Below are 25249 nucleotides of genomic sequence, written 5' to 3' on the forward strand. Positions count from 1 at the left end.
CGTACATAAACAAGTCTCACTTGGCTTACATAGTTAGGAAGAATCATAACTGTTTTTCAGTTACTTAATGAGAGTAAATAATAAGTAATCAAATGGAGTATTTTAAGGAAGAATGGTTAAAAAATGCTTTAACTTGCCAAATTCCCACTGTCCCGAACCTAAACATCTCTCTCTTTCTTTCTCTCTTTCTTTTTTTTAATGGCTAATTTGAACTGGGGTTATTAGTCTTTTTCTGGCCTAGGTCATACATTTGGTTTTGGTCCGAAACCTTATTTATAATATGTGAAAGATAAGGGTTTCAGCCTTTTTTAAAAAAAAGAATTAACTAATTAAAAAATTTCCATCCTACTCTGGTATTTCAGACTAGTGCCCATACTAGGTAATGTCAGTTTGCTTTTTTTGTGAGGTAGTTTCTAGTAAGAAGTTTGGCTTCTTGCACCTCTAAAATGGGTTCTGTGGAAGAGTACGTTGGACTGGACTTTTTTAATATCATAAAATTACATGAATTATACTTTAGTTCTAAATAGTTTGTTTTAAAAAGACTTAAATTTTTAGTATTTGGTTATGATGGCATTTTATAAAATGAAAACTTGCCTTTTCTCCAATTTAATGGAATTGGATTCTGCATAAAAATCAGATTTCTTCTTTGCTCTCATGTTAGTCATGTCTGCCTTTTAATAGAAATTTATGGTGTTATTTGAAAAAAATCACGAGGCCTGTCTTTAGTATTCAGTTTAATTTTTGCTACCTATTAATTTGAGTTAAAAAGCATGGTGTGTTTGAACTGTTTTTGAGCTTACTGATGTAATATGTATAATTAGTGATCTTGTTTTTGTGGCTAGAGGCTTGGTACATTATTTCTGTTAAAAAAACTTCGTTTTAATAGATTATATTTTAGTGAGCAGCTTATAGATATAAAGTATTCCACTGGAGTCTTTGAACCAGACTATCAGTTAATGTTTGTTTATTGTTCTTGAACTAAGCTGCTTTGGGATAATTTATAAAATCACTCTTTTTCAGAACAACTAAACCCACCAATAGTTAGAAACGAGGAATTGAGCTTTTAGGATTTTATGTATATCTTAAGATTGCAGTCCCCCTTGCTAAACTGATACTGATCTAGAACTGTCACAAAACTTACATTATGGTGTTAATATCCAGCACAAAGCAGTTAAATAAAATAAATAGCATGTTGTCTTTATCTCCAAAGGCATTATATTGTACTTCTAGCAAGTGCACCAACAGAAAAACAACGCCTAGAATGGTGAGTATAAGATTAGACTTTACAGAGAAAATAAGCAAAAATCAGATAGCTTCAGAACACAACAGATGGGAGAAAGCTTGTCCTCCCATTCAGTCTGGTTTTATCCAAAAATGGAACTTTCCTACTTGTCGCAAAGTGTAGGCATTTGGGGATTCATCCACAACTTCGTTTTTTGTTTCCCTTACGGACATCCATATATTATTAACTATATTTAAAGTTCTTTGTTTTAGCTTACTGATTTTTTTTCTTTTAAATATTTGCAGGAATGTCTTTTGTAACCTTCTTATTTTGAAATGTGGCTTGATTATCCTTCCTCAGTTTTGCTTCAGCATTTTTGTTTAGAGTCTAAGACTGGTTTTATCTATGCAAGTTCAGATGGTTGAACTGCCCTCACGTGTATTTAAGTATCATCTTCATTTTACTGCTTGGTGTAAACGTATTTGACTTTGTGCATTTTATTTTATTTTTTTAAATTAACCAGAACTTTCATTAATACTAAGTGACATTTGTTCAGGGTGGGCTTGGTGGAATCAAAAATCCGAATCCTGGTTGGCAGTTTGGAGAAGAATGAATTTATTACGCTGGCGCATGTGAATCCCCAGTCATTTCCAGCACCCAAAGAAAATCCTGACAAGTAAGCAGTCTTCTAATTTCATCTAGTTTCCTTCTCTCCTTTTTAACTTGTGCTCATAGAAGCTTAGGCAGTTTTTAATAACTAGAGTCACCATTCTGTTGATCATATATGGCACAAAACCAATTTGAGATTAGTAGATTAGGTTTTCCAGATTGGAAACAGGAGAAAAATTATTTCTTGAGAAAAATCAGTATTAAAATACTTTTCTTTGATAATAGTCTAATGATATACCTATTAATTAATTAGAGTTCAAATGATGCATATCTGCCTTTTAGCATTTCTTGAAACTTCTCACCTGTGGTATACAGTCATCAGAATAGCTGCTATCCCAAATATGTCTTGCTTTTCATCTTAATTTTTTGAAAGAGAGAACATGCTTTCAATTTACCTTGCAAAAATCTGATTTGTGTTAGATTCTGAAACACTGGGAAGATCGGTTAATAAAAGGCTCCCATTATTCTTTTAAGGGTCTTTCAGTTTCTGGTTCAGTTCCTGTATTATTTACTTGAGATTCTACTTTGCTTATACTTCATTGCATTTGGAAGGTGAAGGAAGTTAAAAAAGATAAAGTAGCATTAAAGAAAGATTGAAAAGTGTAGGAGAACCGATCGTTTGAGATTTTGTGACCGTGGTATGGCCATTACTCTGATTTGTTGATAGAGATTATTTTCTTTGGCAGTCCTGTGAAAGAGTTGTTATGTGAGTTTTTTTTTTAAATTTTTTATTTTTTGTAAACATATATTTTTATCCCCGTTATGTGAGTTTTTTATCACTTTTTGTTGCTGCAGTCTTAATTATTAAAAGACTGATCCATTCAGCACATAGATTATTGAATGTTCAAAAGTACCTGAATCACCCATTGTTCCTACTATTGTGCTGTAGTCAAATTACTTCATGTCGTCTTTCTTCTTTCTCTTTTCTAAAAAACGATTTATTTGTTTTAGAGAGAGAGAGAAAGAGAGAGCAGGGGTCAGGGGAAAAGGAGCACAGGGAGAGGGAGAGAGAAACCCAAGCAGACTCTGTGCTGAGTGCAGAGCCTAGGGCGGGGCTCAGTCCCGTGACCCATGAGATCACAACCTGAGCCCGAACCAATGGTCAGATGCTCAAACCAACTGCACCATCCAGGTGCCCCTCATGCCACCTTTTCAACTGAGTTTAAAAATTTTAAGGATTATATGTTAAGTTCTAGTTAAAATTTTTGTCTAGAATACTCTCTCTTTCTTTTTAGATTTTTCTAAAATACATTATTCCTTTTCCTTTGTTAGTTTGAACATAATTTTGTTGTGCCTTTCATACTTGGGATCATCATTAACATTGGCTCTCAGTATCCTGTGTATATAGTCATAGGAATATGAAGGAGAGGCATTGGGGGGATAGTTTTGATGGAATTTTGGTTTAGAACTTCACTTAGTTTGCTGACACATTTGTATTCCACATACCTCAGGTTGTCAACCACATTGATAACATTTTCATGAAGTCTTGATAAAATAGTAACACTTTTCTTACTTTGCAGGGAAGAATTTCGCACCATGTGGGTGATTGGGTTAGTGTTTAAAAAAACAGAAAACTCAGAAAATCTCAGTGTTGATCTCACCTATGATATTCAGTCTTTCACAGATACAGGTATATCTCTCCTTGGATGATCCAAACACGTAACTTGCATATTTTAATTTGTCTTCATGTATACCATAGTAATATTTGCAATAACTGTTAATTTACTTGGGAAAATTAAACAGTGATTATCAGAATAATCGTAATGTTTTGGATTAGTTATTAGTTTCAGTAATGTCTAATGTATAAGGAGGGTTTTTTTGCATTGTAGCTTTAAAGTTAAGTAGGACCATTTTAATGTATTAACAGTTATTTTTGAAGTTAGAAGAGAATTTGATTTTGTAGAAGACTGAGTCTGTGTCTGACTGCCTCAGTAATCTTGAACCTTAGCCATTTTCAAGCTAGACTTCTGGTGATATGAGGAAATTTTATTTTTTGTATCAAATATATAGTAGACTCAAGTGTTGATTCACAGGTAGAGTATCGGGTGATTAGAGCTACATTTCAGATTCACCCATACCCTGAGAGAGAGAACTGAGATAGAATAGTTTGTCTAAAGAACAAATGGGTGTAGTCCACAGAAGCAAAGGCTATACACAGATGTACAACTTTTCAAGGGAATGGTAAACATGTATAGAGACAGAGATGAATGTGCGGGTGTGGCGACTAGAAGGTGGTTGCACTGTGTGTGGGATCACTAGCAGTGTGCCGTCCCGGAGCTGCTCCTGGAGGTGTGGTGCTGTCCGCTGTGATTCTGACCATTAACAGCCTTGCTGTTGGTGATACAGTAGCAGTTTAAGTTTTCAAATGAGACAAGATGAACTGTAAATGAGACCCATGGTAGTTGCCTCCTTGGAAAATTTGGATTAAAAAGACTCTGTTTTTATGAAAAATTGAGTTGATTTCTCTCAAATAATCGATAAGTAGGTTTTTCATTTTTAGGAATATAAGTGGCATATGGCACAATTCTTAGTGAGGAACACTGGGAACACTGAGGGATATTTAGTGTCCCTAGCAAGTAGTAACCCTTTAATAACTGAAAACAAAAACACTCGTACACATTTTTTTAGGGTGAGATTTGGAGGGTGGTAACTCCATTGCTGAATAGCGCAGAAGTGTTTTTTTCCAGAGTAAAAATTCTGATGTCATCTTGAACTATAAACTAAGAAATTGTGTAGAGATACTTGAATTAGAAAATTTGTTTTGTGCATTTCATCCTCAATTTTTTATCCAAGATTGTGCTAATGAACCATCAGGATTTTCAAGGAATTTTTATTTTGGGAGGGAAGTGTTTAGTTGTCCTGGATCTTGAAACATTTTAATGGAATACTTTGTGGGATTTTCTTTTTTCTTTCTTTCTTTTCTTTTTTTTTTTAAGATTTTATTAGAGTGTGAGTGAGTATGCACAACCCCACACAAGCAGGGGGTAGGGGCAAAGGGAGAGGGAGAAGCAAACTCCCCGCTGACCAGAGAGTCCCATGTGGGCCCCATCCCAGCACCCAAAGGTTACGACCTGAGTGGAAGGCAGATGCTTAAACGATTGAGCCACCCAGGCTCCCCCTTTGTGGGATTTTTTTTATTTTTTATTTTTTATTTTTTATTTTTTATTTTTTAAATTCAATTAACATATAATGTATTTATTGGTTTCAGAGGTAGAGATTAAGTGATTCATCAGTCTTCCATCACACCCAGTGCTCATTACATCACATGCCCTCCTCAGTGTCCATCACCCAGTTAGCCCATCCCCCGACCCTTCTCCCCTCCAGCAATCCTGTTTGTTTCTTATTCTTAAGAGTTTCTTAGGTTTGTCTCCCTCTGTCATTTTGTCTTGTTTTATTTTTTCCTCTCTTCCTGCATGATCCTCTCTTTTGTTTCCTAAATTCCACATACCTGCGAGATCATATGATGACTCTCTTTCAGATGATTGACTTACTTTGCTTAGCATAACACCCTCTAGTTTCGTACACATTGTTGGAGATGGTGAGATTTCTTTTCTTTCTTTTTTTTTTTTTTTGATGACCGAGTAGTATTCCATTGGATATACACACCACATCATCTTTATCCATTCATCTGTTGATGGACATCTGGGCTCTTTTCCATATTTTGGCTTGGCTCTTGTGGACTTTGCTGCTATACACACTGGGCTGTACATGCCCCTTCAGATCACTACATCTGTATCTTTTAGGAATACTCAGTAGTGCAATTGCTGGGTCTCGGGTAGCTCTGTTTTCAACCTTTTGAGGAACCTCCATGTTGTTTTCGGGAGTGGCTATACCAGCTTGCATTCTTTGTGGGATTTTCTAATAAAACATTTAATATGTTCGGTACTCAAATTCTTACTTCCAGTCTCTTCCAGCTTCTCTTCAGATCTTTTTGATCTCAGGTATTGGCAGCTATATCCCTGTAGTTGTTCAAGCTAGAAATCTTAGAGTCCTCCTTGACTCCTGTTTTTCTCATAATTTGATGAAAAATCCTTTTGTCTCTACTTTTAGTATCCGTTGAAATTCCTGCTACTAATTGCTATCTGCTGCTTTCCCACTAGTCCAAGCCATTTATCATTGTTCTGTTGTATTACTCTCATTAACTATAGCTTCCTTGGTCTGTCCTAGCGCAGCTACTAATGGTATAATGGTTATTCTCAGCCAGCATACGAAATGATATTAAGCCAGATCATGTCTTGCCTGCTTAAAAACTATAATGGCTACCATTCTCATTTGGAAAGAAGTTCAAGTCCTTCCTTAACTGTGGTTTGCAAGCTTTTACCTAATCTGGACTACTCATTATGTCTCTGGCCTCATTTCCTGTTTTAAGTTTAAAATCCTTTATCCATATGTCTTGGGGCCAGAAAGGTAATAAAGTTAGTAATATTGCTTGTAGGGCTTGGAGCAACATTTGGTAGTCAGTGACAGTTAGCATTTCTTCAGGGAACTCTTCGGGATTCACATTAAGCAAAGGTAGAGACCATATAGCCACAAATAGGTTAGATCAGGGTTTGTTGTTTACCAGATGAGTTTTGGTGCCAATTTTGGGAAGAACTTAGGTTTTGGGAGCTTTGGGGATTTCTAGAATTGCTCTTAAGGGATTATGGATTTTGATTTTTTTTCTTCTCTCCAAAGGCCTTTTTGTTGTTCTTCAAACATCCCAGACATGCTCTCAACTGAGGACATTTTGTCTTTGACCTTGGATCTCCCTGGACTGCGCTTCCATCAGTTATCTTTGCTTACTTCACTTTGATTTCAGTCTCTGCTCTGATGTCCTCTCAGTTTCTATGCTGAGCTTCCTGTTTTCTTCCCTACTCAGTTTTCTCCACAGCACTATCATCATTTGATATGAATTTTTTTTTACTTTGTTGTTTCCTGTTTTTTGTATTGTCCCTACTAGAATGTAGACTCGAAGTTCTTTTGGTCTCTCATTCTCTACTGTATCCCCCATGCCCGGAACAGTGCGAAACAGTATAGGTGCTCAATAAATAATTTGTCATATGACTGAATGAATTAATTTTTCCATTTGGGGATATTCTGGAACTAATTTGGATGAATTTATTTTTAGCATTTTCTTTTTGTGCCTGTGACCTCTGTTATTTGAGTTATTGTACAGTAGAAGACGGTGAATACTTAAAGTTTTATCCTGCACATTTTTGAAAAGGTATCTTTGGATTTAGTCAAGTTTGACGTTTGCTGCATTTGTTACATAATTGGGCTAGAATTTTAAATAGTGGTAGCACAAAAGGGTATGAAGAAGCCCTTTTTCCCCCCCAAAATTCTGCTGTTTTTTAGAGTTCCTCTTTAAAGTTATTATTTTAAGAGTAATAAACTGGAAGAGTTAGTATACTTTGTGCTTTTATTCATTGTGTAGACCTCGTGGTATAAAAGGTACTTAAGAGTTTGATTAGGCAATGGATTATGTCAGATGAGAGGTAATTTTGGCCTGATAGTTTTATGCACAGGATTGATAGAAAGTGATCCTTACTTAGAATAGCTTATCCTGGTTTAACTGTCTTTGTTAAAATGTTTCCGTTTCTTGTAACAATTTCCTAATTGTGTAGTTTATAGGCAAGCAATAAACAGCAAGATGTTTGAGGTGGACATGAAAATTGCAGCAATGCATGTAAAAAGAAAGCAACTCCATCAGCTACTACCTAGTCATGTTCTTCAGAAGAAGAAAAAGGTAAATTTAGAAAGTACTTACAAAAGCATTACTAGCATAATGTTTTTACTGTGTTCAGCCTATCCCTACTTCAGCATTTAGACTCCGTTTAAGTCATGCTTGAAGTAGATCACAGCATTTAAAAAATCTGTTCCAGGGAGCAGTTCCAGTTTGTGAAATCTTGCTCCCAGTCGTGTTTCTTGCACATACTTGGAGACCTCAGACAGACTAGTGGCGATGCTTTCTGTCCTTATTTTACATAGACTTATAGTCTCTTTCAGAGTCTTCTGTTTTTATCCATTTAATACCCACATCAGTAGCTAATTTCCTTTCCTTTAAAAAGTAAATTATGTAACATGTGGATAAATTACATGACTTTTTATAAAATGGCTTTGTTTCATTAAGAGTATAGATGTGTATTATTAAAAAATTAAGTTATTGAATATAAAGATCACAAACAGAGGTGACCAGAGTTAATGTTTTGTAGCATGTCGTTCTGGTAATAGTGCTTCCTGTCAAATAACTTACAGCCTTATTTTTCTTTAATTTATTTATTTACTGACTGACTTATTACATTTTTTCTTTAAATAACTATAAAGGACATTTTTTTCTTATTTAAACTTACTGTAAAGGACATACTAGAATTTTAGTGCAGAGATGACAATTACATTTTTACTTTATGTGATTTCAAGAATAAGTGGTTAATTTCTATAATGGAATATACATTGCACTGAAAATGAATGAGTTAGAGCTACATATATTAGTATGTTCAATTAAAAGGTTCTGATGAATATGTATTATTTAATAATTTAATAATTTTAATTTTATAAGTTAAAAAAATGTAAAACAATATATTATTTAAGAGAATATGAAAGAAAAGTGTAGCATATAGTATGATATAAGCATCCAAATCAAGGCAAAGAACTTTGGAGTAGATAGGCTGGTTCAGTTTCAGTTCCACTGCTTCCCAGCTGTGACTTGTGCCACCTGTATAATGAACATCACGTTCTGGATTTGCTTTTTCTCTAAAATTAAGATAATTTCCTCATTAGATATTTTGTGAGGATGAAATGAGTTAATACCTGTAGAAAGTGGTTTCGACTAGTGCTTTAGCACATAGCAAATGCTCGTATTTGTTTCTGTTGCCATCACCATAACTTGGGGGTAGAGGTACTTGCTTTTTGAGTCTGGTCTAAAATGCAGTTTTAAAAGGCACTTTTGTTTTTAAAGTAACTTGGTACATTAAAGCCTTTATGTGACTTGTTTTCTTCTCATCCTAATGCTTTTGTGAGTTAACTAATCTAGAAAGTGGCAAAAAGTACTGTTCTTTTCTCAAGCCATTTTATTTATTTGTAATAAAATATACATAAAGTTTGCCATTGAATGATTTTATTTTTAAACTAAAATATCAAGCCAGACATTTGTCTTCTGATTGTCCCTTGGTGTTATTAATGAGTTTAAGCATCCATACTTAAATGTGTCTTTACTCCATGTAAAAACATATAAACATTTTGTGTGTTTTCAGAAGTCAATGTAAATAGATTGTTGCGTTCTTTAACATTATTTAGCTATTTCTGTTTTATTAAAACATCTATTTATATCTGAGGTAATTAGATTTTCCAGAACCCTTTATTCTCCAATTACCTTTTAAAACCCCTATTCACATGGTATTGTTGCTATTTGAAACAACAAAAGTATAGTTTAAGTAAATTTTATTTTTATTCTATTTCTTAAGGTATTATCTATCTAAATATAATCATCTAGAAACAAAAAGGATTATTAGCATTCAGAAATAACTTACTTAGTCTAAACGTTGTTATTTATCAAATAAAGCTTAACCGTACTCTCATCACCCAGTAATAGCTACTTCTCGCATTCCAGTGTGTGTTTCTGCATAGTTTCTTGGTGCACATATGTAATCACATATCATGTATTTTTAAAAGGTTTTTGATGGTACGTGCCCTTTTGTGACCTGCTTTTTGGGTGTTTATTATGTGTCCAAATTATATTACATTACAGATACAATGTGGCTGCTTAGTATTTCTTTGTGTGGCTATAGTATGACTATATCTGTACTTTATTTGACATCATTTGGATTATTTCTAAGTTGTAGTGAAAAAACACTTTCTTGTTTTTAGAAGTAGTATCTAGAAATCTAGATCCATGAATCTTTTCTTAGACTCTTCTTGATTTCTTCCTTTTATTAACTGCTGTTTATTTGCAAAGCACTGTATGAATGTTTTTCTATGTTTTTAATGATAAAACAACCCACAGGTATTGTCTAATAGAGGAAACCAAGTGGTTAATAAATTTGCCCATGGTTGTATAATAGGAGATGTGAATTCGACCTAGGTTTCAGTGCACGTGTGTTTGTTTCTCTTTGTAGTATGTTCTGTCATTATTTATCTTTTATTAGAAAGTGTGGATAGAACATTTATGGTATCTTGGTACTGAAGTCTCTCGTGCCAAATTTGGTATAGACACAGGCAAAGCAGAGCAACTGTTTTGTGTTCAAACCAGCCAGTTAAAACCTTCAGGTTCATAGATCATCCTCAGCAGTGGCCTGTTGTTTCACAGATGTTTGATCACCTGGGCAGGAAGGTAACTATGTAGATTTCGTGTAATTTAGTTACTGTACACTGGTGGAGAATGAAATTGGTAGCATTTTTGCATAGGAAAGAAGCTCATTAGAAAATTCTTTTCACAACTGACTTCATAAACATGTGGCATTACCTTCTCTTCCTCTCCGTTCTGCCAGGTCTCATCTTCCCCATTTGATTAATACTGATTTATGTACAAAAGTAAAGTCTGTAGTGCTAGATCAAAGAATGTCTTGGCCTTTGGGGAACTGGAGCACACACATGCACACACAGACAGACACACGAATGGGAAGTGGGTTTTTGTCAGCAATGCAGTCATCTCCATTAAAATGTTTCTGTAGATAAGCGGAGCACCAAGGCTAAAAAGCATTCGGGAGAAAAAGTTGAAGAAATCAATTGATATTGCAATACGATTGATTGTAGAAACAGAAACTAAGTTCTTTAAAAATCATGCTTTATTTGGGTTTTCCTCTATTAAGTAACATGTTGAGTGCTTTGATTTTTGAGAAGCAGGACTACCATTAGGATTTACATGTGGATATTAGGTTTCACTTTCAGGAAGTTATTTCTGCTGTTTCTGTTTTCACAGGATAATTTATACTATTAGATGTACCGTGTTAAAATTCTAAGTTGGCAGTCAGAGCACCAGAAATTCTTTCTTTTGGGAGAGCCTCATTCATTTATAGATGTTTAGAAGTGGTACTATGCTGTACTTATTTGATTTTTTTTTTGATATTACACAATTTTATGTTCATTGTAGAATAATTAGAAATTGGTCACAATCCCCAAAGCCAGAGATATTCATTGCTAGTATTGGGTTTATCGTTAAGACTTTTTCCCTTCTATGTGTATGTGTCTGTATATATTTATAGTTGTCTGAGTTAAGATTCATGTGTTTTCACATTATAGTGCTTTTTAGTGTGCGGTGTATCTTGTGGAGAATGTGTCCTTTTAATGTAGCATTCCTTTCTCCTATTTTCTCCCATGGAAGAATTGTAGAGTAGTCAGGCCTCTTAAAAGTCAGAAGGTGTGTATCTACGAAATCTTCACCTTATATTATAAGTCAGCATGACACTTCTGAGTTTTCATGCACTTACTGCTTTATGCTGTGTAGTAGGAATCATTTTTCAAAGTAAAAGATGTTCACGTTTCAAGGTGTGGGTGAAATATATATTTGACTAAATATTTTATTAATTGCAGCATTCAACAGAAGGTGTCAGATTGACGCCTCTGAATGACAGCAGCCTCGACTTGTCTATGGACAGTGATAACAGCATGTCTGTGCCTTCACCTACGAGTGCTATGAAGACCAGTCCATTGAACAGTTCTGGCAGCTCTCAGGGGTAAGGAAATTGAGGGAGGGAAGTGGACTGGCTGTTCGCTAAACGCATTTGATGAATCCTCTTTTTAGAGTCTTCTATTTATCATATTATTTTTATTCCTTCTGATTCAAGATAGCAGTTGAACTTATTTTGGGGGGAAAGTAATTTTTTTTATCCTATTGTGTTATACTTGTATTCTGTTTTTGAGACAGGTGTATCTTAATTCAAATGTGAATGAATGTTAGTGCTGTAATCCCTCAGATTTCACATATAGATGGTCCCTGACTAACATGGTTTGACTTAAGATGTTTTGACTTCACAGCGGTATAAAAGCAGTACACAGTCTGTAGAAACCATAATTTGAAGTCTGAATTTTGACCTTTTCTAGAGTAGCAGTACACCACCTTACGATAGTCTCCTGTGGTACCTGGCACAGCAGTGAGCCATAGCTCCCAGTCAGCCCTTTGCTCCCAGGGTCAGCAGCCACTACGCCCACAAGCATTCTGCACCCCTGCGGCCTTTCTGGGTTTTCCTCTTAGTACAATATTCAGTGAATAACAGGAGGTAGTTAACACTTTTTTATAAAACAGGCTTTGTGTTAGGTGGTTTTGCCCAGTTGTAGGCTAATGAGAGTGTCCAGAGCATGTTTAAGGTAGGCTACGCTAAGCTGTGATGGTTGATGGTTATGGGTATTAAATCATCTTCGACTTAAGGTATTTTCAGTTTATGGTGGGTTTAACTGGACCTAACACCATCTTAAGAAAGATCTGTATTGAGGCTTCTCCTGCCTCCGGGGAGTATGGTGAATGGACAAGAGAATGGACAAGAGGGACAAAATCGCCTTTCTGTCCTGGGGCTGCTTACATCTGTATAGCTGGGGAGCAGATGTGTGGACATACTAGGGGTCTTCTAAGGAAGGTGAAGGTCTTTGTAGGCTGCTTTTATTTACAGGAAATTTTTTTTTTTTTTTTTAAAGAATTAAGTGTCTTTAGAATCATTTTAACACAGCTAAAACATTTTTGTTAACGAAAGAAATAACATGGCTATGGTGGCAAGAACTAGAACACAAAAAGGCGTATTTAGGTTTAATCTTCTATAAATTTTTCCAGTGTATCCTTGTAGAGTCTTTTTTATTTTTAATGGAAATACGAGGTTACCTTCAAAGGGATTTGTATAAAAGCCTTTTGTATTTTGAATTCATGCACATGTATGTAAAATAGTAACTTCAGAGTAACTGAAGTAAGTAAGTAACTTCAGAAGCTTAAACAACAGTTTCCTGTGTAATACTGAGTAACATCTGTAAATAAGACTTCTGGATTTTAAGTTTGTATATTTGCTTAGCATATTTTGAGTATTTACTATGCTCTAACTATTTTGCCAGCTCTTTCTGGTTTTCATTCTGCATCTGTGGTGGTGCTCTGGCCAGCTCTTCCTTTCTGTTTAGATCATTAGATGTGTGTGCCTTTGAGGATGCTCTTGTCCTGGCTCAGTATTCTCCCTGGGGGAGTGGGATCATCTGCGCTTGTTGACCAGTGAACGCCAAAACTTTTTTTTTTAAGATTTATTTATTTGGGAAAGCATGAATGGGAGGGACAGAGAGAAAGGAAGAGTGAGAATCCAGCAGACCCTGTGCTGAGCACAGAGCCGGAAATAGGGCTCAATCTCAGGGCCCCAAGATCATGATCTGAGCTGAACCAAGTGATGGACACTTAATCGACTGAGCCATCGGGGCGCCCCCGAACTCCAAAGCTTTAATAAGCTGACGGCCCTGGTTAAATGCAAATGTCTTGTAGGCACCAAAAGTTGAAGTCCTTTCTTGCCACCACTTTGTCAGGATGTCAGTGTTCCACAGTTGCAGAGTGCCAGCTGTAGCCGAGGGAGTGAGAATAACCAAAGGACTTTGTGCTTTTATTTTTCTTGCAAGGGGTAATTAAAATGAGATTATTTAACTGCGATAGGATTTATTTGAGACAAAAAAGTTGAAGAGATAGAGTAAAGGATGGGTGATTTCAGTTTCCTGAAATGACAGGAGGGAGAAGGATCCAGAACATAGAAGAGGAGGGATGGCTTTGAAAGCCTTTGTTGTTTATCTGGGCCACTGGGTTGTCTTTTAGGGTGTCACGAACCTTTAGGAATTTATTTCTGTTTCTTAGACCATCTTCTTATTCATAGCCTTTGACAGGATTTTCTTAAACCTCAGATCCATTAAGTCTTTGCCCCTAAATCAGATACAGATTGTTTTTAAAACTGTCCTGTTTAATAGGCTAGTCACTAGCCACATGTGGTGATTTAAATTGATTAATATTAAATTAAATAAAATACTCAGTTGCTCACCAGCCATATATCAAGTGCAGAGTAGCTTCATCTGTATGGTGACTACTGTACTGGATAGCACAGCTGTGAGACATTGTTCCAGAGGGTTCTGTGGGATAGCACTGCTTTAGAGTAAGCGCTTTGGGTTGTTGGTCATATTTATCAAATAAAGTCAGTTACTGATGTATACACAGAAGTAAAATGAAAGAATCCTTTCCTTCAAATAATAATTTCCATATTAAATTTTGTTACTGAGTTTTATACTTTCCTGTTTGCGGTTTTCACCTTTTTTTTTTTTTTTTAATTTTTCTTTTAGCAGAAACAGTCCTGCTCCAGCTGTAACAGCAGCATCTGTGACCAACATACAGGCTACTGAAGTTTCTGTGCCACAAGTAAATTCCAGTGAAAGCTCAGGGGGTAAGGAGATGGGGTTGACAGACTTGAGAATCCTTACACCGTGTTTGGTGTTAGCCTTCATTTTGAAGGGTAGCTTTATTTGTTAAGTGGTTCGAATTCAATTTTTTAATGTTACTGTGTTATTATCGATGAAAAAATAAAACTCAGACTAAAAGCTTTACTTGTAACTTGCTGTTGACAGGATTTACTGTAATTTTTCTGGTGTTCATGTACTTACCTACTTAGGTACATCGAGTGAAAGCATTCCTCAAACTGCCACACAGCCAGCCATTTCGCCACCACCAAAGCCTACGGTCTCCAGAGTTGTTTCTTCAACACGTCTGGTAAACCCACCACCTAGACCTTCAGGAAATGCAGCAACAAAAATACCTAACCCTATAGTAGGAGTCAAGAGGACGTCCTCACCTCATAAAGAAGAGAGTCCTAAGAAAACCAAAACAGAAGAGGTATCTATATATTAGTTAGCCATGGGAATATCAGTCTGCCTATTTTAAAGTCCAATAGAAGAAAATCTTTGCGAGCCAAAATTAAGAGCAGCAAGGAAGAAAGCATTTAGAAAATGTTTAGGTAGTGCCTTAGGGCCATAGTCTCTCTTCACCCTTCTACCGTCTCAGTGCCTATCTCGTCCATAAAGCTGGGCCTCATTTAAACTGAGCTTGTCTAGTCTATAGCACAGTTTAGCATGTCATCTCAGTTTCTCTTTCTCTCATAGCTGTATCTTTTATGTGTACTGATTCTTTGATAGCCCCTTTGGATATAGTTCCAGGATCCAAGTAGAGTTTTGGAGTTTCTTACACTGTACTTGGTGTTAAAGGGTTACTGAGAGGTTTTTAGGGAATTCTTACTGAATAACTGGCCAAAGTTGCAAAGTCAGATTAATTTTGAGACCTTGAATAACTGCTTCCTCCAACCCTTCAGGAAAATTTTCTCACAATACTTTCACTTTTTATAGTGGCCAATTTGCCTTGCCAAAGTCTCAAATAGTTTTAGGGAAACCATTAAAAGTGTACGTTGATTTTGGTGTGTGTTTTGAAATATAAAACAGAAGTAAGTAGGCTTGTCACACAATTTCATTGCTCCCTGGACTCACTCTCCTGTTTTTTTCCAGTTAGTAGGACAGTCACTGTTGTCTCAGAGATGACAGTCGAAAAACTAATTTCATTGTGATTTTTGGTTGAAATTTTGTTCCTTAGGAATTTACTTATTTCATCAAAGCTTCTTTAGAATGGGAAAAAAAAAATCTGGATTTTTCTCATGAGAGTGTTTTGCTCTGTAATAGTGAAATGTTATTGTCACTAATTTGTAAGTGTTCTATTCCCCAGCTTATTCTGAAGCGTATTGGTTTAGATTTTTTTTGAATATGGTCCCTATTAACTGAATATGAATAACTTGATGAATTTTATCACTCTAATGGTCCTGAATTAAGAATGATTATATCATATCATGCTTTACAACTCCTATCCTGAAAACCCATCTGTAGTTAATTCTTAAGGCAATGATTTTCAGCCTTGCTTGTATATCAGAATTTTTCAGAGTGATTTTTCCCTTCCTCCTAATAGAGATTTTACAGCCTCCTCCAGAATGCTGAATCAGAGACTCCAGAAGTTAGGCCTGGGAATCTTTTATTCAGACCCCCAATGCTGCATGACTGTGTTGTGCAGCAACCTAAAAGTGTGCTGGTTTTGGTGAAACTGCACATTTTGTGTGTCTCTTGATACTTGTTTGGAATTTGGCAGAGCATTGCAGAATTCAGGATTCACATTTCTTTTGATCTTAGTAAAGTACAGGTAAGGATAACTGGAGATGCCTATTCATTCTGTTTACTTCTGTTAATGGTTTAATCCCTTAATGGCTCCTGAGAGCTCTGACTCATGGAGTACCGGCATAATGTTGGTAGTTTCATTTGCACTTACCTTAGTAGAAAACACTCCTGTTTCCTGTCTAGATACGAAGGCAGTAGGATTATAGGATTTTTTAACCTACTATGGACAATTTTAAGTCTATACACAAGTAGAGAGTCATTCCCGCTGCAGCTTTGGGAACAGTGGGCTCTGTCACCTTCATTCTTTGGGCCTTTTCCATCTCCCTCTGTCTGTATTACAGAAATTAAAAATCCAGACCTCATATATCATCAGTATTTTTTAAATTATGTATCTAAAAGATAAGATTTACAAAAAAGAAAGCATAAACAAGCTAAACTTACCCTGCTTAGAAAAATCAAATATCTAGTCAGTGCTCAACTGACCCCCATTGCATCATCAGTGACTTTTTTTTAAGTCTTTGTTCCATTCTGTAACTATATAAGATCCCTGTGTAGCTGTTGATTGATTTCTCTTAAGTATTTTTAAAACCAACTTCCCTCCCTTTTTTCCTTGCAATTTTTTTTTTTTTTTTTTTTTTTTTAATGTTTTCTCAGAGTCTGGGTTTTGTTTCTGGCAGCCTCATGGAGTTGACTAACAAAAACAGCTTTATGATATACAAGAGACGTGAGGGTCTGAGGTATCTCACAGGCTGATCCTCTCATTGCCCAGAAGGAGGAGCTTGAGTTTCGGTGGTTTTTCTGTTTATAAAGCTAATTAAAGTCAGTCAGGATTAGAACCCAGGCCTAAATCTCATGGTGCTAAAGGAGAAGATTATTACGAATATCATCACTTTGGAGCTCTCCTCAACTGGATCTCTTATTCTCTGTTAATGAGTACTTGGTATTAGAAATTTTAACCAGAAAGAAACACTGGTCTTAATTAATCATGTGCTAACATGTGTACAGACAGGTTCAAGGTGCTCAGGAGGTGTACTGCCCCTTGATTTGCATCATAGGCGAAGGCTTTACAGATACGTAAAATAAAAAGAGACTAATGTTTGCCCTGGATTGTATGGTTAAATGATGCTACCTATGTATTTTTAAACTTTTTCTTATGGAAAATTTCAAACATGTACAAAATTTTAATGAACAGTCCTGTTTGTATCACTTCGCTTCCACATTTACCGGCCCACGGCCAGCCTCCTCCATCTCCACATCGACTTCCTTTCCCTTGTTATGAAGCAAATCCCAGGCATAGCATTTCAGCCCTAAATACTCTGTGTGTATCTAAAGATAAAGACTTCTGAAAACACAACTACAGTCTATTATCACCATATGTGTGTGTGTGTACATATCTATGTATGTATATGCCAGTATATTTACGAGTATTAGCAATAATTCTATAATGCTGCGTTTCCAGTCAGGTTTGATATTTGCCTAGTTATGACAAATTTCTGTTCTTGAAGTTTGTACTGTTTGCAGGGTACAAATATAAAGCCCTTATTAGAATTTGTTAACTGTTAAATCTCTTCTACTCATAGAAACAGTTTCTATGTCTTGTTATAAAGCTGCATTTAAAATTATAATTATGCCTAGTAAATACAGCAGAGAAATTAGGGTTAAAATAGTTATTCTTAAAGGGATGTTAATTGCAAATATGGGAAAGTGCAGCCATCTTTGGCCTCCCTTTTCCTTCCTTTATCAAATGAGTTGTTTTTTAATATAACTATAATAAATTAAAAAATTAAGACTGGGAAGAGAGCATTTCTCAAACCACCTGTTCTTCAGGATGTTACTAAGTTTTACTAAGCAAGGGGGATTCTGTGATTAATTAAGTTGGGGAAAGTTAAAGAGGTACTCTTTATAGAACTTATTAGAACCTTTTATAAAAAGTGCTGATATGTATGTGAATTTCCCAGAATGGCGGTGATAGGATTCCAAGTTTCTAAATTGTTAGATCAAAGAACTCTTTTTTTTCCCTCTTTCTTACAAAAAATATTTTATGAACTTAGTGGTTTAGGAAAGTACTTCAGGTGGTATTGATTAATAGTAACAGCTTTCTTCATATTCTTTGTTTGGAAGATATTGAAGCCAAATTAAATATGTTACATTAAAAATTTTTCTTCAAGTGAATGAGTAATCTACTTTAAGGCCATAGTTGATTTTACAGGTTAAATTATTTTATAATTTAAAATTTTTTTTATCAATTAAAGCATTGATTGGCAGATAATCTAAATTTTTCATTTTAGAGAATAAAGCTTTTTTTTTCAAAAACAGGATGAAACAAGCGAAGATGCTAACTGTCTTGCTTTGAGTGGACATGATAAAACAGAAACAAAGGTATACTAATTTAGCCTTGGAATACATACACAAGAGTACGGAAGATGTGATAGAAATGTCTCTAGAATATTGTATTGTCTTTTTGTTCTCTAGGTTGTAGGTTGCTTTTAGTATTCTTTTTAGAGAAGTGTTTGTCCCTTTTGAACGTTAATTTATAATGCTGAAATTGAATTTCTCAAATGTTTGAGGTCCTAATAAATGCAGGGTAATCTGGGTGGGTACTGAATGGCATAAAATGACAAGTGAGCCATGTTCCATGCCTTTAAAGGAACTTGTAATTAAGTAGAGAAGATAAGAGGTAGAAGCAACTAATTATATTATCAGAGAAGATCAGAGTAATTGAGGCTGCTGGGGTGGTGTGAAGGGCAGGAGCAGTGGGATGTTATTTCTGACTGAAGAAGTATTAAGAGGCTTTGTAGGAAGACCATGTAGTATTTGACGTAGTCCTTGAAGGATATGTAGGATTTGGGGCAGTCCAAGATGAGAAGGTCATCTCACTCTTGGTGCGAACGTATGCTGTTTTGAGAACCAGTTTTTGGCAGAAGGCTCTGGCAAGAGCCTTTTGGAGTGCATGGGGCCTGAGATGAGGTAGGTGAGATGAGAGAGTGGTTTAGCCGAACCACATTAGACTCCGGACATCATTTTTTCAGAAATTGGAATGTACTGTAGGCTTTTAACTTTTTCTTCTTATTGTAGAAAATTTGGAAATCCTCTTCCTCCCAAATTATTCCCATAATCGACATTTTAGGAAGTATTCTTTTGGTGTCTTGATAGATTTTATTTGGGCACGCATACTAATGCCTTTTGCTTTCAAATCTTTTTATTCATTCTGTAAACCAGGAAAAATTGTTCCTGTGATGATATAATTTACAAAATATTAATAGCTATCTTAAGGCCATAACCATATTGTATTCAAACAGTTCCAATTGTTGTAGTTATTTCTGTTAAAAAAAAGAGAGTTCTTCCTTACTGTAGTATTGACTGTGGGTAAATACCTGCCGTCCATTTATATTTATTAGACTAAATTTTTTTTTTTTTAAAGATTTTATTTATTTATTTGACAGATCACAAGTAGGCAGAGAGGCAGGCAGAGAGAGAGGAAAGCTGGCTCCCCACTGAGCAGAGCCTGATGCAGGGCTTGATCCCAGGACGCTGAGATCATGACCTGAGCCGAAGGCAGAGGCTTAACCCACTGAGCCACTAAATTAATGAAAGAGGAGTTACTGAGGCAAATAATATGCTTACTTGTAAAACTCAGTAGATCACTCCAGTTTGTGCTTCAGAAAGCCTGTACTTCCATTTCTGTTACCTGCATCCTGTTTACCCTCTTTTGTTTCATAAGAGAAAATTGACATTTCATTGTTTTATTACTATCTATGTTGTTTTACAGAAATTCAGATTTTTACATGTTTATTTTCATCTGTTTCTGGGTATATGTAGCATTTTGTTTTGTGCACAGCTTTAAAAGCGTTGAGAGCAGTGGCATGACGTGGTTCTCCCTGTATTTTCAGATAGCACAGAGTAGATCAGGGCATTGATTATTGAGGAGGCGGGGGGAAAACAAACAAACAAGAAGGAATATTTTAGGGACTTTTTTCTACTTTTAATCAAAGGTGTGGGAGCAGTTTTTATCCTTTTGAAAAGGTAGTTTTATTTAATAATATTAACCAGGTTTTGTTTTTTTCACATAAGCTAGGGCTTAGATTTCTAGTGTATTAATTATTGTCTGGGCAACATTTCATAATGTGCCTGTGTGTGTCTTTAATTATTATCTGCTCCAAATGTCTAAGTTGGAGGTAGTTGGAAAGTCAGGAGATATTCTGACCGTGCCCATGGAGTTAAAGTAGGCAAATAGAAATATAAGTGATGTGATGGGCGAGGCAGCCCGCGCCAGGCTCACTACATGATCTTGTGATGTGGTCCCACCTCTCTCTTGATCCTCCTGTCTTCCAAGTTGTCTTCTTTATTAGCCACCAAACCCAGTCATGTTCTTTTATTCTTTTTTTAAGTCTCTTTCCTCCCCCGTCCTCTTTGTCTCACAGGAACAACTTGATACAGAGACAAGTACAACTCAATCAGAAACTATTCACACAGCGGCTTCTCTGTTGGCCTCTCAGGTACTAAGTGCAAAAAGCAAGGAGAGTTTTATAAATGTTAAGATTAGTGTGGTATAATGAATTAAAATGAGCTTATACAGAAGACTGTTAAAATTTTCACTCTAACAGTAATTAACTCACTAGCATATCAGTGTGTATCATAGTTTCAAGGTAGGGCATCAGATTCGATAGAACCGTTGTTTTGCACTGTCAAGATGCTAACCCATCCCCTTATATGTTATTTGATACTGTAAATTATTTAAATCCTCACTAGTCACAATATGCAGTAGTCATATAAAGGTTTTCTCTACAGATCAAAGAGTGAATTTTGAATCATGACAATTAAAAAACATTTCTTTGTGGATCTTTTTGTGAGGTTAAAATGATATTTTCTTTATAAAATGTGTTTCTGTCTCACATTTTACTCCTGATTTTCAATTATTAATTTAATGTAACCCATAATTATTTCAAATTAATTATTTGTCCTAGAAATTCTGTGATAGTCCCTTCTTACATACACTAGGCACCTAGAATCAGTTTCTTTTTGAATACTGATTGGTGAACCTTCATTTTGTTTGTGAAACAATGGTTTTCTTTTTGAACCCTTTCAGTTTGAGTATACTTGGAATCTAGGGTATACTCTGACACAAAGTAAATACTTCTTTAAGTAGACGTGGAGCTGGTGATGCTCTGCAGCCCTACTGAGATCATTGCTGCTCACGGTGAGGCTGCAGAACTGACGCAGAGATATTTGCTGCTTTGTGGCTCAGAGTTATTTTAATGTGGTAATTTTAAGATGTTTTTTGCTAACTATTAACCCTCATAGCCTCTAAAGGGAGAAATATATTTTGACTTTCTAGAATGTCTTTTATTTCCATAATTTTTATCTAATAAAAATTTGGGATAGAGGAAGTAACTAAAACAACACGAGGAAATGTGCTTGGCATTGATACCTGGACAAAGTAGTCTCTGTCAGTCTTAAGCTCCTGTGATGTGACTGCATGTCTTTTAGCCTGCCACATTACAATGGGGAACTGTTTTCAAAGTTTGTCTTATTAAATTCATCCCTATGGTGATGAGTACTTGTGGGTAATTTACCTTTTTGTATTTTTACGGGGAGGTAGAAACTTAATTTCTAATGGAAAGATTTGTAGAGACATTGAGAGAAAAATGACCCAGTTAATAAAAAAAATGATGATGTAGATTACAAAAAAAAAAAACCCTATATTTGGTGATATAAGGGGTATATTTCTTTCCGGGAGATAATTATACTTTTGTGGCTGTGTGTAATAAAGAATCCTTACTGTTTTGAGATGACTTGAGATACTTACAAAACATCTCTGGGATTTGCTTCAGAGTAAGCTTGGGAGTGAAGGCGGGGGGGACAGTGGATGGTTCTGGTTGGGCCGCTGGCTAAGCTTGGTAATGGCTACATGGGATTCATCATAGAATGCTCTACTTGTGTGGATGCTTGGAATTTCCCATAATAAAACATTTAAAAATTTATCTCTCTGTTTTTGAATGGTAAAGAAGGCTTGTGATTTAATTGTTTTTTTAACATGAAGTTTTCCTAAAATTTAGAATAACTAAATTATTGCCGAGTTGTATAGATTTAATTTAATAATGTATAGGGTCAGAAAATAATGTCTTGGTCAGAAAATAATGTCTTGGTAACTGCTTCTCCAGTGTGTGAGGTGAACTTTAAGTGTTCTCCCACACGGGGGTGCTCCAGCACCAGTTAACTTCACAACTGTTAGTGTTACTACAAGTAAATACAGTTTAACATGACTTTAATAATTATATGATAGGTCATTCTTAGAGGAGTGTGGCTGTAAAAGCTGTATTTTAAAATTACTTAAGAGTTTTCTGTGTATTGCTAAAATATTCATATTTTATTATCTTAAAATTACAAGTATAGAACAAATAATTTTATAGTAATAGCATATTTATTTGCACTTTATTCTTGTTTCTCTTTAAATTTTTAGTACTTCTATGGTAAGGTTTCCATCCATTTCTTAGAGAGTCAAGCAGTGGAACGTAAATCTCATTTTTAAGTTAACAGTGCTTTGAACAATGTTGTGTTCTTTGCTTTCGTTCTCAGAAAACATCCAGTACAGACCTTTCTGATATCCCTGCTCTCCCTGCAAATCCTATTCCTGTTATCAAGAATTCAATAAAACTGAGATTGAATCGGTAAAAACAACCTCAGGGGTCCATAAACAATATCTGCCAACTCAACCTGTTGTCTTCAAATGCTAAAAAAGGAGAATGGAGGGTACAAGACTAGACATGACTGAAAATGGATTTAGGTTTTTTTTGTGACCTCCCTTACTGGGCTAATCAGCACTTGATCGGAAGTCCAGGTTAGTATGTGAAGCCAGGAGTACTATTATTATTGTGTTAGCAACAGTTGCATTAACTATTTCAAAAAATTACTGCCTTTAACAAAAAAACAAAAACAAACAAAAAAAAACCAACCTCAAGCTATATTTGTATCCATAATTTGACGTCTGGATTGGGTTTATGTTTGATGCATTGTTTGGAAAATTTGCAATACAAACTGGCATAAGAATTCTTTGTTCAATGATGCACTTTTATGTATTTCTTTATTAGAAAGTAGAACTAATTTTAGATTTTCAGCTTGATGGATTTTCATTTTTTCCTGAAAAATTTCCTTTACCATTAGTCTTCAAATTGGATACCATTGTGCAGCGGCGTACTGTTCTGCCTCAGAGAAAGGATGGGAGGACATCTAGTTCAGTCCCTGTGCGGTAGCTGCAGCCCTTAACAATGAAATGTCAACTCGAAGGGTGTATATTTGACATTGAAATAATAATTAGGAAATAGTTGGTTTTGATGGGGTCATGATTAAGAAGTGATATATTAGTTTTATTTATAGAATTGTTTAGAGTGCATACAAATCAGCGATCAGCCAGCAGATATTTTTCTTTGAGCTTATTAAGCTCCATATTCTTTTGCCTTCAATCTGTTGTCTTTGAAACAAAGCTTTTTGCTCCTTCCCCCTTTTCTTTTTCCCTATTTGCTTATATGCAGAAGATAGAACTTAATTTCATAAGAAACAAAATGCCAGTATTTTCTTAAGCCATGATGTGAAACCAATGATCCTGTGGCCATGTGGCACAGAACACTAAATTTCGGTCTTGTGGCTGAAACTTTAGGGTGACTAAAAGAAATGCGAGTGGAACGTGATGCCCTATCTGGGACGGCCATTTGATCTCTGGACAGGCGGAATTTTGTACACTCCACAGAACTCCTCTCTGTAGTAAAGTTGATTTTCAGTTTTAAACACGTGGGCAAAAGGCATTTTCTCCAAGAATTTTAAAGTAATTTTTATTTTTAAATGGTTGACCAAAATTTGTCAGTAAATTTTACATGTAGAAACATTTTAAAAATCATTTCTAGCAAGCACTTGGCATCTAGTCAGCTCTCGACTCCTTTTTCATTTTGTTTTATCCGATCAATAGATTAGGAACTCCTTTCTGCAAAGAAAAGAAGTCCTCATAATTAAGCAGCAGAGCATCCATCGTCATGAAGTATGAGGGGTGCCGGATGTTGATAAACTTAGTTATTCTTTCCTAATCTGGACAAAGCAGACCTAACGTTTTCTGATGAGCATGTTTATGACTCTTCATCGTGCTCCGTCCTATCACATGTGCATTTTTCATGTTAAACTGCAGTTACTTAAACTCTTCCCCATCCTCCTAAATTAATTTTCCAAAGTTGGAGTGTAGTTTTCCCCTTAGGCTATGCATTAATTGAGGCTTTCTTTTCAACGTACCTTATGATGTCGAGTAGGCAGTGTTTCCGCTTCCCACACCTTCGCTCCGCACACTCACCTTGCCCTTCCTCCCACCACCTAAGAAAAAAGATGGTCATGCTAACAGGTGAAGTGTACAAGGTGTGTGTGTGTGTTGTGTAGCTTCAGAGTTAGATTGAAATTGCCAGGCACAGATTTAGTCTTGTCATTTTGTTTACACATTGGGGGAAAAAAATTCAGTTTATTAAACGTTTCATGTAACTGCACCCAAGTTTTGCCAAGCTGGAAACTTGGACCTTTTCTGTGTAGTGACTTTTTAATTCTAGTTTTCATAACCTGGAGATCAGACTGTTGCTTTCGCATGATGTATGTAGTGTCTCATGACTGGAGTTTGCTTTGTTTTATAGTATCTGTACTCCTTGTATTTTTCAAGAGCTATTTTGTAAACAGATGATGTATTTCTCCATTGAAAACACAATAAAAAAAAAAAAATAGCACAATCCCACAGTCGGCTGGTTTCTTTTGACTGACTTTATTTCTCTTGTTTTTCAGTGATAAATTGGTTCTGCTTTAAAGTTTATAGTGTGGCCGTAAGTGAAGATTTGCAAAAGAATGTACTTTGTTTACATTTAGAGACGATGTGCTTCTGGTTCTTTATGCTGTGGCAGCCTAGTATTAACCGATACCTTCCGTGATCACTGTTCTTCATAGAAATGATCATTGGGGAGGAAAACATGAATGTAGTCACTAATAATTCCCTCTCCACCGTCCCATTGCCCACAGAACTTATTCTGTGTATGTAGACTCTATGCCTTTTCTGTATATTTGTTTCGTGCATGTAGACCGTGTACTGCTGGTTCATTTCCTTTTCAGAACTGTTGGTTTTCAATGCAGTTGGTGGTTTATTTCTATGTCAGCAGGTGGCACTGTTGTTTTTCAGTGGATTTAGGATTATAGACCACAAACCGGCTAGGATCTTCTGTTTCT

At 35.7% G+C, this 25249-nt stretch overlaps 1 protein-coding gene across 6 annotated transcripts in view; it reads left to right on the plus strand.

Moving 5' to 3' along the window:
* Nucleotides 1-24762, plus strand: part of PAPOLA (poly(A) polymerase alpha) — a 58499-nt gene extending 33737 nt beyond the window's left edge. The window contains exons 13-22 of one of the 6 annotated variants that reach the window (XM_032345209.1): nucleotides 1211-1264; nucleotides 1779-1898; nucleotides 3412-3521; nucleotides 7495-7616; nucleotides 11396-11538; nucleotides 14147-14247; nucleotides 14473-14693; nucleotides 18326-18388; nucleotides 20431-20505; nucleotides 22586-24762. In XM_032345209.1, the coding sequence (XP_032201100.1) occupies nucleotides 1211-1264; nucleotides 1779-1898; nucleotides 3412-3521; nucleotides 7495-7616; nucleotides 11396-11538; nucleotides 14147-14247; nucleotides 14473-14693; nucleotides 18326-18388; nucleotides 20431-20505; nucleotides 22586-22681 (1105 nt within the window). In that variant the 3' untranslated portion in view covers nucleotides 22682-24762. The remainder of the gene's footprint in view (nucleotides 1-1210; nucleotides 1265-1778; nucleotides 1899-3411; nucleotides 3522-7494; nucleotides 7617-11395; nucleotides 11539-14146; nucleotides 14248-14472; nucleotides 14694-18325; nucleotides 18389-20430; nucleotides 20506-22585) is intronic. The other 5 variants (XM_032345210.1, XM_032345211.1, XM_032345212.1 and 2 more) reach the window with 5 other exon arrangements.
* Nucleotides 24763-25249: the final 487 nt, after the last annotated feature.

This window comes from Mustela erminea, chromosome 5 (assembly GCF_009829155.1).
Source record: "Mustela erminea isolate mMusErm1 chromosome 5, mMusErm1.Pri, whole genome shotgun sequence".
Classification (NCBI taxonomy): domain Eukaryota; kingdom Metazoa; phylum Chordata; class Mammalia; order Carnivora; family Mustelidae; genus Mustela; species Mustela erminea.